The sequence below is a fragment of the Mustela erminea genome, chromosome X (genome assembly GCF_009829155.1).
Source record: "Mustela erminea isolate mMusErm1 chromosome X, mMusErm1.Pri, whole genome shotgun sequence".
Taxonomy (NCBI): domain Eukaryota; kingdom Metazoa; phylum Chordata; class Mammalia; order Carnivora; family Mustelidae; genus Mustela; species Mustela erminea.
The window spans coordinates 94,001,428-94,016,028 of record NC_045635.1 but is presented as its reverse complement, the minus strand read 5'-3'; the positions used below and the strand labels follow the sequence as shown (position 1 = coordinate 94,016,028).

Below are 14,601 nucleotides of genomic sequence, written 5' to 3'. Positions count from 1 at the left end.
CGGGTTCTGATCCTGGCCCCACAAGTATGCTACGGTGAAACCTTGGTCAAATGAGTTATCATTAGCTATCTGTTCTGGGCTTAAAGCTTCTCCAGTTGTAAAATAGAATCAATCACATCTGCCTCTGTTTCCTCACAGAGCGGCTGAGAGGGACAAATAAGATAACGGAAGTGAAAGAGGTTTCGTCTCCTTAGAAGAAAAGCTGAGAAACTAAAGGTAACAGAATTATTGTTCTTGCTGTTCTGTGTCTTTCATCCCCTGTCTTGTCTTGCTGTTGCCTCCAGCAAAGTCTTTGGGAAGTTGTGATTTACTCAATAGGCAGTACGCGGTTCTTCTGGGTGTCTCATGTACCAGTTAACGTTGTAGCTGTTGGGAAGGATACAGAGGGAAATCACTCACCCAACCTGTGATCTCTAAGATCTTCCATTTCTGGCTTAACCTAGCAGAGTGATTTCTGCCTTGGTATTTAGAAGCTTAGAAGACAAAATTAACTTCTCTCTCTCTCTTTTTCTCTTTCTTTCTCTGGCTCTGTCTCCCTCTCTGCATTGTAACTGCAGACTTCTGTCCCTGGAGCATGTTTTCCAACGTCTAGATTGAAGGCATGGGTGGGGGGGTACAAAGCACTGGGGTAAATAAATTTCCCTCTCACTACCATAATTACAAAGTATCTGACCCTTGAATGATGGTTTCTTTCAGAGGTCCCTCCTTAGTTTTATCCTTCCTGTTCTGCCTCCTGCCATGCCTGTTCTAACCCACTCTTTGACCTTACCTGTTATCCGAATGCTAATGTCTCCAGAAGATCTATCTCGTCCTATCTTCGGCTCTTCCCTTTCCAACTTCCTCAACAACAAGTTGGTTATCAGATGTCTCCTATTCAGCTCCTTGGTCTTTTCCTCTGGGAAGCTTTGCTGGGGGTCCGGTGGGGGGGAGCGCAGAGTTTTTGGCAGAGTTCTCTGCTTTGCCAGAGCTTCTGGCTGGATTGGGCCCCCTCTGCTTGACTGGAAGCTTCTTGAGGACTGATCTCTGGTTTCTTTCTTTCTTTCTTTTTTTTTTTTTTTTACTCCACCCTAGGGCCTAGACAGTGCCTGGCTACAGCAAACACTCAATAAATGTTTGTGGAAACTACATGGTGTGTGCGTGACTGTCTTGCAGTTGAGCTGTGTACAAAGTCCAGGGCGCCATCAAGGAGAGAGAATTAATTTTCCATATTGAGCAGAGTTGAGGGCAGAGGCAAGATGGAGGCGGCTTAGAGAGAAACCTCCAAGGGCACGGTGGCAAGTGGACCTGGCCTCTTAGGAGAGCTCTGACTAAGCAGCCCAGGAAAGAAATGCCTTGTGGTATCTGCGCTTGCTAAGCCTGTTGCCCTCTCTGTTCAGCACTGGATGACTCTTATGGTTGAGTCTGCAAATAAACCTCTGTCTATAACACGTTGACCATTTCAGACCGGTGCCACATAACTCATATAATATTAAACAGAGCTGACCTTAAATGTGCCACCTTAACTGTGGCCGAAAATAGAGGTACACACACACACAGGCTCATTGGTCATGTATGCTTAGTTCTATACAGAAAGATACCCTTTAAAATAGAGGGAAGATTGGTGTCTGAAAACTAACAGATTTAATTCTCAGAATGTAGCAGGCGGGGTCACTAGAACTGAATGTCTTCAAGCTGACTGTCAGATCTTTCCAAGGGCAAAAATGAAACATGATATAAGCCATTACAGGCCATGAACCTGTTCTCACCCACCTGATGCTTTTACTAATTAGCTTCTTGGCCGGGTGGCAATTTGGGGCAAGTGCATGCAAGCTGGATTCACAGGGGAGCCCACATTCCACTCTGCCATTTCGCAAGTCTCTGGGATACTACAGTGCTTCTCTTGGCTTCTTTCCCTCCCAGGAGTCCTGCGCTGCCCTGGTGGAAAAATGGGAGAGGAGAACTCTTCATTAAATGAAGTAGAGATTTTGTGGGGCTTTGGTGTTTTGTTGCTTTTATTTCTTTAGTGGACTGTCTAAAAAACATTCCTGCACCTTGACCCATTAATTTCACTTGTGGGATTCTGTCATTAGGAAACAATCCAAAATATTGAAAAAGGCTAAGTCTTAAAGATGTTTTCGTAACATTATTTAGACTAGCACAAAATTGAAAGCAATTTAAATGTCTTAATAAGTAGAGAATGGGTAAGTGAATCTTGATACACTCCTGTCACAGACTATTACACAGTCATTGGGATGTTTTTATGAAGTCTACATCACAGTCTGTCTGTACCATGGAGAAAGTGCTTATGAGAAAGTGAGATGTAGGATCCGACATTATATATATGTCAATATTTCATGACTTTGTAAAAACACAAATACACAGAGGAATAAAAGAAATAATCTGTACCGGTAACAACGTTTAGGTTGAGGTGCTGGGACCTTGGGCTGTTTCTTTTTCCTCTTCATTATAAATATTTGCATGTTGTGTTTATATTACTTATAAAAGTAGGAACAAAAATAAAAGTGAGTAGTGTAGCATCAAAGATAGGAAAATGGTAAAGCAGGCAGCTTCTAGGCATATTCCTGAACTTGTCTCAGTTTATGCTCAGTCTGATGTCACGGACTGCGTGTCTTTTTTCTGAAGTAAGGAGACATGGGATGTCGTGACGGGCTTCTTCCTCCCTTGAAATGGGTGTGTGTGGAGGGAGGTGGTGTGGTGGCAACAGGATTTTTCTTGTTACTCAGTACGTCATTGCTCATGTACACTTCAGGGTTAATCACCTCGGTTGCCTGTTAACATGTTCAAGTTAATTGCTTTAGAGTACAGAAAAGTAAAACTGGGATCCAGTTGGCTGCACCTTTGAGTGAACCATCTCAGAAACAGATACCTGACACTGTCAGTATGATTTGGAAATGCCAAGGCCTTGCTGTGGTTCTTAAAATAATCTTCCAACATAATCTAGATAGCGGTAGGGCTCGAAGCAAAGAGGCGGGACCAACTCAGTGCCTTTTCTTAGTGCTGGACTTACGTAAGGGCAAGTTCCAAGTTGGTTTGATGTTGGCGGGACCAAGAACGGAGGCCTGGAGACATTGATCAGTGGAGGTTCATATTACTCTCTGACCCACCTACAAATCTTGGCCTCAAGAAGGAAGATTTTGCAAGGTCCTTCTGCTATGCTTCTAGCTACGCACATCTCTCTCTCTCAACTCCGAATTTTTCCTCCTGCTGTTAACATTTGGCTTCTGGTGGAATTGGACCGTGGTAGCATTGAGCCAGGTTTATAGTCTCTTAAAACCAGAGTCAATTCAATTCAGTAAATGTTTATTAGGCATCTTCTGTGTACAAACTAATATGCTAGATAATATATTATAGTGGAAGGACTGTTGCCCTGGGAGTCATAAAACCCGCATTCTGGCCCAGGCTCTGACCATTGTTAAGCTCTGGCACCTTCATATATAGAAAGAGGGCTTTGGACCACTCGATGGTCTCCTTAGAGTCTTTTTAGTTCTGCCCTCGCTGATCTGAGAACCCTTGCACAAAGACTGAGTTGCAAATAAAGATTTTAAAGAAAACTTTAATTCATAAGATTGCTATAGTCTTCTAGAAAAAAAGGCCACTTTGAAATAATAATAGTAATAGATTTTATTGAGCCTTTACTTTGTGCCAGGCTCTGTGCTTAGCACTTTACATGAATTACCTCCCTTAATCTTTATAACAACACTGTGAGGTATGAGCACTGTTATCCCTATCTTGAAGATGATGAAATGAGATTTAAGGAGATCAAAAGAAATGTATGAGGCCAGCTAATAAGCCATAGATCCAGGATTTGAACTTAAACAGTGTGAATCTAGGCCCAGGCCCTTAACCATAGACATTACACTGTTTGCCTGTCACACATTGAAAGGTTAGAGATAACTTGCACAGGGATTATTATTTCTTACCTTCCAGAGGAAGTGATTTAGCATCCTGGGTGGGAAGACTGTCAAGCGAGGTATTCTCTAGGACACTTCAGGCCTAAACCTGGACCAACCTGAGAGGATGTGAGACAATTCAGAAAGCTGTTTTGCCTCTTTCTGTGGGAGGCTTTGCGTGCACGCGTGCATGTGTGTTTTCTGCACAAATAGATATGCACGTAGATATGTAGACATAGGGGAAACTTTGAGCTGGCTCCTTTCCATTTAGCTCAAGGTAATTGTAGGGAACAAGTTGATGGAGATTTATCAGAGAAACAGGTTTCCTAGACTTAGGTTCTTCATCTTGGTTGGCAGAGTGAGGGTTGAGGGAAGATTAGGAAGAGGAGGCAGAAGGGATAAAAAGAAGGTCTTCCAGGCATATTTCACATTTATTCAAAGGGCGGGAATTTGGTCTATCCTGGTCAGCTTGTAACAACCGATTTTTCTGGGACGTAGCTTGAGAAACATCCGGGCTCTCACTCATGTGATTTGGTTTAACCAGAACTGGGTTTAATTGAGGTATACTGGGAGAGGCCAATGATTGCGGGTATAGTAAGAATTTAGATTGGCCTTGCTGCCCTGTTGTTGTTACACAAGATATGACTATATGGATTCAAAATGTATTTTTAAAGAGAGAACAATTGAAAAGCCTTTCTTCCCATATCAAATGTCCTCGGAGACCATCTGTTTGTCCAGGGGAAATGAGGTTATTTTATTGATTGACGATGACGTCAGAACCCTGGCAGTGGCGGGATTAAATCCGCGGGCAGACTGAAGGTTGTGGAGTTCATACTATTTTACTTCTTGGCATGAGACAAGGCATCTTTTCCCCTCCTTTCTCTAATAAATACATGGAGGAGTGTTTTCCTTCTTATGTGACTCTTAACATGTAGACAAACATAAGTTCTTGAAGAAAAAAAAAATCAGTATACTGGAGAGGAATCAGCAAAGTTTTTTTCTAAGGCTGATTTCTTTTCCTCTTTTAGATAGAAATGGAAAAGGCCAGGGCCCTGGGGTGGTGGGGAGGGACAATCTCTGTTCAGTTGACATAAAGTGATTTGGGTTTTGAAAAGGATATGGACAAGAGGGGACAAAATTAAGGGAAGAGAGTAAGATTTTGGGCAAGGAAAGTTTTCTTTGTGAGAAGCTAGGTATGAGGAACAAGACAGTCAAAATCGGCATGAAGAATCGAAATTGTCCTGGAAAATAGTTGTATGGTGCTTTCTCGCCAGGGGCTCAAGTTTAAAGGCCTAAGGCTGTTTTCTGCATGTTTTGGTTGGAAAAAAAAAAAGACAACTGTTTTGTTCAGAATCACACAATAGAAGCACAGTGGTTATTTACCACACTCTGTTAATAGTCCAGCTTTGATTCCAACCAGAAGTTGTTCCTCTGCTTTGAAATTAGGGAAGACACCCTAAAATAATCACCTTGCAGATTGGAGATGATTTTCCTTTTGATTGAGATTATATGTTGGGCCAAAACAAGATTGAAAGACAAATTTCCGTGTTTGCTCACTCCGTATCTCTTCACTTTATTTTTGGCAACATTGCAAGGAAATAACGTTAAATTAATCACTGTGTGGTTTTGTGGATTTTTTTTTTAACTTGGATGTTTTGGACAGGCTCCCAAAATACAGAGACGCTGTGGGCTTCCTTTGCATTGCCTTGCTCTTCAAATGGCATCTCTGATGTGGATTAAAGCCTTTCTTTTAAGTGACATGAGTGAGTCATGGTGAGTCTGGGACAGAAAATAGGAGTGTGGATCATGTGCATCTCACCTAAACACAAATTCCTCGGTTTCATAACCATTTTTGCTTGGCCCTACTGGGCTTGTCAGAGGGCCAGTGCAGTAATTAGAAAGGAAGACTATCGCAGATCCATACCTTGGCAGGTGTTTGCATCTAGCCTCTTATCGTGTGAGTCTAGGAGTTTACTTCTGGGGAGATGCCCTGGGCCGGGCCGTAGAAATGCTGAGAAAGCAAGTGGAGGGAGGCATCTTGTCCTCAGAAGAGTTGCTGCTGTGTGTTGAGAAGAACAACCACCTTTGCTTCTCCAGTAAGAATAAATGGGCCTGCAATTAGATTGTAAGCTCTGTGAGGGCAGGAACCAGATGTTGTGTGTCTTTTGTATCCTTCTTTGTGCCTAGCACAAGGCTGGCGAACAGCTGGAATAGCCAGCATGCAATAAATACTTAAATGACTTGGTGGAAAAGAAGTTTTGGTTTCCCTCTGTCCATCTGAGGTGTGGCACTTAAATCGGGAGCTTTATGGAGCATCTCCCCCCCCCTTTTTTTTTAACCTAAAACCTGTCTTCTGATCCTGGCCTTCCCTCCCAAGATGTGGGGAGTGAGCCTGACTCATGTGCCCTGCTACTGGTGGCAGTTTCAAGGTCGCACCTTACAAGTGACATGGGTTATGTCTTTTGTCGACATCCCCCATTTCAACTCAGAGTGGAAGCAGCAGCATTTGGGGGCTGCGAGGCTAGAACAGAGCAATCTTTTCCGGTCCCAGACCTGAACGTTTCCATCCTCTGGAAACTGGGTGACCTCCTGAACACAGCTGCTGGTAGTGAGGTTTCTTTTTGTCCTAATGGAAATGGATTCTGCCACTCACGTAAAAGGCAAACACACGGGAGGTGAAGTCATTCCCTTGGAAAGACTGGTTTGGTGAACTGTTGGCCATTGGTGGCAAAATAGAAACGACGTTTTTATTTCTCCCTCCCTCCCCCTCCTGAACATTTCAGAGTGACCAGTGGTTGGACTCTTGGCGGCGCTTACCCTGAACCTGAGTGTTAGGGGAGAGGGAATCTGCCGTTGCGGTTTCTGGAGCTGCTCATAAGCAAGAATTCCCTATCCTGATCAAGGCTTTAAGCCTAAAAGAAAGCAGAAATAGGTATGGATCATTCGTGTGTGTGAGTTTGTGTGTGTGAGTGCACACACGTGCCTTTGTGTGCTCCTCTGCGTGTGTGTGAGCCTGTGTGTGTGCAGGGTGGGGCGGGTGTGGACTGGGAGGGGGTGGTGTACTTTCAGGGTCCTGGGCCGCTCAATGTCAGGGTTTCTTTCCCTGCCTTGTAGGATGGGTTTGCAAGTGACTGTGATTCAACCAGACAGGCTCCCATTCCCATTTTCTTGAGAGAGGAAGGTTAGCTTAGTAGTCATCTTCCCAGTTTAAAGGCACCAAAAGACATTTACACGTTCTGCTTGTCAGCCTATCAGACAACCCCAGTCTGACAGTTTAAATACAGGAGTCCCAGATGGTCACTGGGAGGGAGGGAGAGCGCAAGGCCCTTTGGTGCACCCTTCTTCAGAGAATATGATGAATGGGATTTAAAAAGGGCCTTTGGAAGGTTAACTGTGGGGTCAACTTGTCCCTAGAACAATTTGAGACCAGGTAGCAGTAATCATGCAAGAAGTGCAAAAAAGCAGAGAAGATGACCTTTTGCTCTCTACCATACACATCTTCTGGCCATTCCCTGCACAACTAGAGGAAAGGGGTCATGTTTCCAGAGAGATTGGAGGCTGTTTACTATCATAGAAATCAGAGCCTGGGAGCCAGGATTCCAGAATTCTCATCTAAGAACCCGAGGCTGTCTAGGTTGACCTTTATTGTGACTTTTTCTGTGACATTATGCCCATGCTCCAACACCGCTTAAGATCCTTAGAGTAAAACTTTTATTACTGAACGTGAATACTGAATGGCAATACTTCACATGACAGATTCTGTCCAAAGATTTTATGATTTTATGATTTTATGATGAATTTGTGTGTCCGATACCATGCAGAGAGAAAGAGAAAGAGAAGGAGAGAGGGGTCATCTACGACTAATTTCTCGGGCGGGAAAATCGAAGACAAGAAAATAGAAATCAGTTGCTTAGGTTATCCTGTAAATCCACTATCATGATTAGAATTCGAATCTTGAGTTGTCTCTTACCACCGACACCTGTTTCACTCAACCCATATTTCTTCCTTAAGAAGAATTAGTGGTGGTGGTGGTGGTGGAGGGGGAGGGATATGGTAATCGGACCCTTTCTAGAAGGGTGACCTTTTTATTTTTCAATTTCTAAATGCTGTCAGAGGCACACTTCAAATGAAAGAGGACTTTCCATTTAAGTTCCTCCTAGCCAAGAACAACAGCAAAAAACCTCACAAAAAACCCCCCAAAACTCAATGATTATTCCTGGATGGCCGAAAGAGAAACTTTGTCAGTAGCAGTTATCTCAAGCCCTTCTCTTATTAAGCCAAAGAGAATCCAAAATGGACAATACAAAAAGGATTTTTTTTTAAAAAAAAGGCTATCTTTCAGAGTTTTATGAGATCAGAAAAAATGATTTGCATCAAGTGGGGATCATTTCCACTAAGTGCAAGCCAAGCTCTCTTCACCTCTTATTTATTTTAGTGATTATTTGGCATTTTGTAGCTCCCTTCACATGATGACCTGCTTTACAGATCCTGCCTGTAGGGTAAATTCTCCCTACTGGCCTGCCCCCAGTGTCATGGCCTTAAGAGTTGGATTTTTCATTTAAATAGAATACAGAGAGGTGAACTTTCTGAGTAAGGACCTAGGAAAATTGCCCTCTCTGGTCACCCTACCTGACTGCTCCAGGTCTCCCCAGTTCTCTCAGAAGTCAAATCAAGATTGTATATTTAACCCATGCTAAAAGCAAAAGAGGAAACAGTGAGGTCTTACGTCCCCATGTTCCTCATCATATCAGTGCTAGAACCAGGAGTCACCAAACAATTAACCTATTAATTCTAAGTTCAATTCTCTCCTTTGTCTCTGGAGTGGAATCCTCCCCCGCAAATACCATTTTCTTCCCCTTTAGAAGAAATGATTTATCCATCAACTGGGTGTTAAGCTTCCTGTTTCCCCTTCCCAGGTCAAGGGCAGCCCAGGTGCCCAATTTCTCTCTCTCTTCACAAGGCACCACAAGCAATAGAGATGAGAAATTCTGAAGAACAGCCAAGTGGAGGAACCACAGTGTTGCAGCGTCTGCTACAAGAGCAGCTTCGCTATGGCAATCCTAATGAGAATCGCAACCTGCTTGCCATACACCAGCAAGCCACAGGGAATGGCCCTCCTTTCCCCAGTAGCAGTGGGAATCCAGGCCCTCAGAATGATGTGTTGAGTCCCCAAGATCACCACCAACAGCTTGTGGCTCATGCCGCTCGACAAGAACCCCAGGGGCAGGAAATCCAGACAGAAAACATCATCATGGAGAAGCAGCTTTCCCCTAGAATGCAGAATAATGAAGAACTCCCAACCTATGAAGAAGCCAAGGTCCAGTCCCAGTACTTTCGGGGCCAACAGCATGCCAGTGTTGGAGCTGCCTTCTATGTCACCGGAGTCACCAACCAGAAGATGAGGACCGAGGGACGCCCATCAGTTCAGCGACTCAATCCTGGGAAGATGCACCAGGATGAAGGACTCAGAGACCTTAAGCAAGGACATGTCCGCTCCTTGAGTGAACGACTAATGCAGATGTCACTGGCCACCAGTGGAGTTAAGGCCCATCCACCTGTTACCAGCGCTCCCCTCTCCCCACCACAACCCAGTGACCTCTACAAGACTCCCACAAGTTCCAGTGAATTCTACAAGGCCCAGGGGCCACCTCCCAGCCAGCATAGCCTGAAGGGCATGGAACACCGAGGTCCCCCACCAGAGTATCCCTTCAAGGGCATGCCACCCCAGTCTGTAGTGTGCAAGCCCCAAGAGCCAGGGCACTTCTATAGTGAGCATCGTCTGAACCAGCCAGGGAGGACAGAGGGGCAACTGATGAGGTATCAGCATCCCCCTGAGTATGGAGCAGCCAGGTAAGAGAGTTCCCTTTCTGTCATTTCCTGGCATCCCCACCCAGCTTCTGCTGTGTGTTGGGAATCTGAAGGGAAGGAATGGGCAGGTGTTCGGTATAACAAACTCTGCAATGCATGGCTGGCCCCTGGCTTAGTAAATTTCCTGCCAACCTGGATTTCTAGCCTCTTCAGCCACAATTAGTGCTGTATTAACATTCTCTTGACCTTATAGGTTGAGCATGGCCCCAACTGCCTAATGGATGAACAGGAGCGCAAGTCTTGATTTCTACAGCTACATGCTGTCCTGTCTCCCGGGATTGTGAAGGAAGGGTCAGTGTTGGCTCTTCTTCTGAGTTGTTAAGCCCTTCCTGGAGGAGCAGAAGCAAATTAAATTGGACTTCAATCTGGAATAACCTATCGCTTTCAGTTATTCCCTTCCATAGTACTCTCTTCACTTCCTTTTAGGAACGAATCTTTCTGCAGAATTCCTATGATTCTTTTGGACACAAGACAAACACCTAGATAGTACTGTGGGGGGAACTGGATATGTGCAGGTTCAGATGTTACTTGCCTTTGATGTCCTTGCAGTTCATGAACTTTGGACTGTTTCATCTTTCTTCCTTAGAGCGTTTGTTAGTTGCCTGTCACGTTTCTGTGACATCTATGCGACATCATGTCACATAGAACTTTTAGTCAGTTGCCAAAAATGCAGAAAGAATCATATTCCCATGATTTCTTTACCACGTGTCATTAATTCAGGAGGACGGTTTCATATTGTCCAGTTATTCCTAAATGTCCGTTTGCATTATTCAGAGGCCCATTGTGCCCCCCTCGCTGTGTCGACTGGACCTTAGGATGCCATGATTCTGTTTGTTGTTTCTTTTGTTACTGTTTGGGCTGTGTCTCTGATTGGTAGGAGTTCAGCATATGGGGCAGGGGGGAGGTTTGGACCATGGCCAACAATGATGGCAGTTTTGCGTGGTATTCCTGCCCTGTTACCATGAGCAATTATGGGTGACCGTGAGGTTTGAAGTTCCTGCACCTAGGGGGGCCCTTTCCCAGGTTAGGCCTGTGATCTCTTTGATGTCTAACTCTTCACCTCCTATCTCCTCACTTACTTGGGAAAGAGCCGCTTGGCTTGAAGTTCATTGGGTGACTCAGGAGAGAAGGCAGTCAGGGGGTCAACTAGGGTGAAGGTAAGAGAATGCACCTGGCATTTCCTGGTACTTCGTTTTTTTTTTTTCCCCCCTCCAGGTCCTGTTTTATAGCCAGAAGCAATTCACTTTGGGCTCCACCCATAACTTGGCCAGTTTAGGACTTTTTTCTTCTTAACCCAGGTTGATATCCTAACATTTTTCAATCCCTTCTGTATAGCTCTCAAAGGGCAGGAGCCTAAGTTCTGATAAGTGTCTTAGAACAGGATATGGGGTAACAGACAGGGCCCTTCCCGTTTAAATGAGAGCAAGAACCCGATTCCCATCTGCCCAATGAAACGGAAGACCCAGGGAGGGGTTGGTCAGTTGGACTGCTTAGCTTAGTGGAAACCCATCCAAGCCAGCAAAATGTCAATGAAGCTGGGGATTTTTGTTTTGCTCTTCCCTTCAGCACGGAAGAGTCTGTGGGACTCTGTCCCTTATGTGGATGGGCTGACGTCTGTTGCCTTGTGGGAGGGGGAGTACGTTGGCTGGGGTGTGGAGCAGAATCCAAAGCCCCGCTTAGTGCAAGGCCCGCCTTCCGAGGAAAGCTATTTTCAGAACTCATTCACCAGTATTGTTTGTGATCTGAAATGACTCCCACAGTGTTTGAAGCTAGATGGAAAAGCCCTTTGATCTGCCTAAATAAATAATAAGGAGCCCAAAGAGATTTTTTCTTCTTCCCTTACTGATTAAGCCACCAGAGAAATTTAGCTGCATATATTTCACAGGAAGATACTTGTAGCTTCTCTTCCCTCCCATGTTATCTATGGAGCTCTCTCCCTATCCCCAGAAGCAGTAGAGCCCATGCTGATTCCCCTCTCTTGAGCAGAATTTTAATACACAGGTTAGCTCTGTAGGTTTTTTTTCCTCTCTATAGGAGAGGAACAGGGTACTTGATATGCTTGGTGAATAATCAGACTTAAAATGGTCCTCATCAGAAGATGCTCTGTGTGAAGTTTGGGTCTGCATCAGACAAATTCTGGCAATAAAATTTCTTTAGGACCTGGGGTGAGGGAGTGGCACCTATTGACAAATTACTGGTAAGGGGAAGTAGTTGAACCGCTTTCCAGAAATGGACTGCTTTTAGGTGGTGACACATTTTTCCTCCTTTATTTCCTTGAACCGACTTGCTAGACACTTTGTGAGTACCTTTCCAAGTAACTGCCGCTAACATCAATTAGACGATGAAATTCTTAGTTCTTAATCCATAAATTACAGATCAAGAATGCACAGCAAACTCTTTGAACAAATTGCTGTTCAGAAAACCTTTGTTTGCTTTTAGAGGTGCAGTGAAAGGCTAGAGATTGGCTGTTAGAATTAACAAAATGTTATAAACAATTTTTTTTATTACTTCATCTTCCCTGTGCCCTCCTCCCCGCTTGAAAAATAAATATCCTGAATGCCCAGAACTCCAGATGGGAAACAAGGCCAAGCCATCTGAAGAATTAAAAAAATTTCTGAAGCTTTGTCTTTCTAAGTGCTGAGCCTTTTCTGCATCTGGGGTTTACACATTTATCAACTGCTTTTAAAAATTAAAACCTTTCTGTTTGTAAAGCAGCCACTTCCTTTCAGTTGTTGAAATCATGCCCAGATCTGAGGTTTCTTGAAATCCTTTCTTAGTGGAATCTAAGGGTGACCTAACTCTGTAGTTCAGAGCCGAGCTGGTTGTGCAAGAGAAACAATCAAGAATTTGCAGCCCTCTCCAGGATTCACAGATTCACGGTCACAGAGCCTGGGAAAGGCAGTTTCTGTGGGGAGAATAAATTGGGTTCCAGGCTGTTGGTGGCACCTGCTCTGGTGAGAGTGTGCATGTGTGGGTTTGCACACGTGTGGGCCAGGATTGTGTGGGGTGTGGGGGTGTGGGGAGGGGGCGGGGGGTGTGTGTGACTGAGGAAGGCAGAGGCTCCCAGTGAGGTGGCAGGGTGGAAGGTGCTGTGTCAGCTCCATGGACCGGCTTTTGCTTTCCTTTTGTGTCCCCACAGGCCGTCTTCCGGAGGGAGTCCCTCCCTCCCCCGCTTTGGGGAAGGATGCTGATTTTGGTCCTTGGTCTCAGCCCTGTGTTTAGGCCCTGCCCTCTCCCCTTTTCCACCCAGTCCCAGGGACCCAGGTTGTCTTGGGAAGGAGCTGGATGAAGGGAGGGAAAGGCCGGGAGGCAGGTCAGGGCTTCCACGGGAATCACGTGATTCTATTGTCTGCTGGCAACTTGTTGTTCCTGGTTAATATGTCAGCGGGAAGCGATTCACACTGCTGTGCCGTTGAAGCACTTAGGGAGCGCGCCACTCACCCAGCTGCCACCTGGATTACTCCTGTCCTTACTATTACTCTTATTATTTCATCTTGAATGTACTGTTGCTTCCTCTGACATTCGCCCCCCACCCTCTTCTGCATCCCTGCCATGCCTCAGTCCCCTCCTCTCAGGGGGAACTTCACAGGAGTGTTAATACAGTCCTGCTTTTTTTGTGGTGGGTGGATGCTGGAGCCCAGATGGAGCTGGTTGGCTGGAGGGCTTTCTCTCCTTTTGTGACTGCCCAAGCCTTGCTTCATGTTTGCAAACCTGCCAGGGACGGACTGCCTTGGTTTTCCCAACATCATAGTGCGCTGAAATCTGCTTTCTTTCCCAGGCTGGGGAGCCGAAGAGGGGCAGTTACCTTGTCTCTGTTATCTCTAAGTAGAGCTCAGAGTCATGCCCAGAGCCTCTGCTGTCCTGGGCTTATCTGACTCCAGAGACCTCTTCCTGGAGACCTTGTGGTCTCCTCCTTCCTGAGGCCCCTGGGAGGCCGTGTACTGTCCAGGGCATGGAAGGGCCTATCAGCCTCCAGGCAGGAGCGAGGCCAGTGGCCAGCCTGTTTGAGAGAGAGGCTGGACTGCTGATGGGGCCCAGAGGAGCTGAGGGGAGGAAGCGCATTTCAGAACTGGGCATTCAGTCTTTAAAAGAGAATACTTCCCAGGCCCGGGATTTCCAAATCCTGACAACAAAGATGAAGATTAATTTGGCCATTTTCCCCTTTAATTTTCAGAGCTGGATTGGAGAATATGAAATTTAAGCCCCTCTCTTCTGCCCAAGAGATCCAAAAGCCTTAACAAATCCAGTACATAATATTTTAACTCTAGGGATATATAAAAATTATAATAGTTCTTACTCAAAGAAGAGAAAGAGCACAGTGTCCGTTTGACCCTTAAGGAAACTGAAGATCCACGGTACAGAAAATGGGTTAAGACTTCCCCAAATAAATTTATAAGTAGCTCCTAGGCTTTTGATTGGACAAGTGTTTTGAACATTTCCAAAGAAAGGTAATATACAGTAGCAACTTTCCAGGTGTAATAATGGGAATCATGTAAATTCTTCTGTCCACAAATAGGTCGCATGCCCTCTTCAGTATTCAGCAATTATTGATAGTGTTGTGTATATGGAATTGTAAGAGTAGGAGTACGACAGAGGCATCCCTGGGACTGAGATACAGAACTGAGGGCTTGAGAAGATTTGAGGGCTCTGGCAAGCATCTGGGTTATTGGGTAGCCATCAGCAAGTGTTTGGAGTGACTTTGCAGCCGTAAAAAAGCCCTTACAGTGAGGATCTCTTGTTGGGATAGATACGTGAACAATAATGATAACTGAAATGTATGTGGGAGGGATGTGCTTTAGCTTCTGGAATGCCAGTTAAAAGTTAATTGCTCCTAGTGATTTGT

General features: G+C 45.1%; 1 protein-coding gene across 4 annotated transcripts in view; it reads left to right on the top strand.

Annotated features, from left to right (window-relative positions):
- The window catches only part of AMOT (angiomotin), a 63,166-nt gene that overhangs the window by 8,004 nt on the left and 40,561 nt on the right, over positions 1–14,601 (top strand). For 3 of the 4 annotated variants that reach the window (XM_032330399.1, XM_032330401.1, XM_032330400.1), the window contains exons 2-4: positions 139–216; positions 6,674–6,822; positions 8,807–9,740. In XM_032330399.1, the coding sequence (XP_032186290.1) occupies positions 8,869–9,740 (872 nt within the window). In that variant the 5' untranslated portion in view covers positions 139–216; positions 6,674–6,822; positions 8,807–8,868. The remainder of the gene's footprint in view (positions 1–138; positions 217–6,673; positions 6,823–8,806; positions 9,741–14,601) is intronic. The other variant, XM_032330402.1, reaches the window with a different exon arrangement.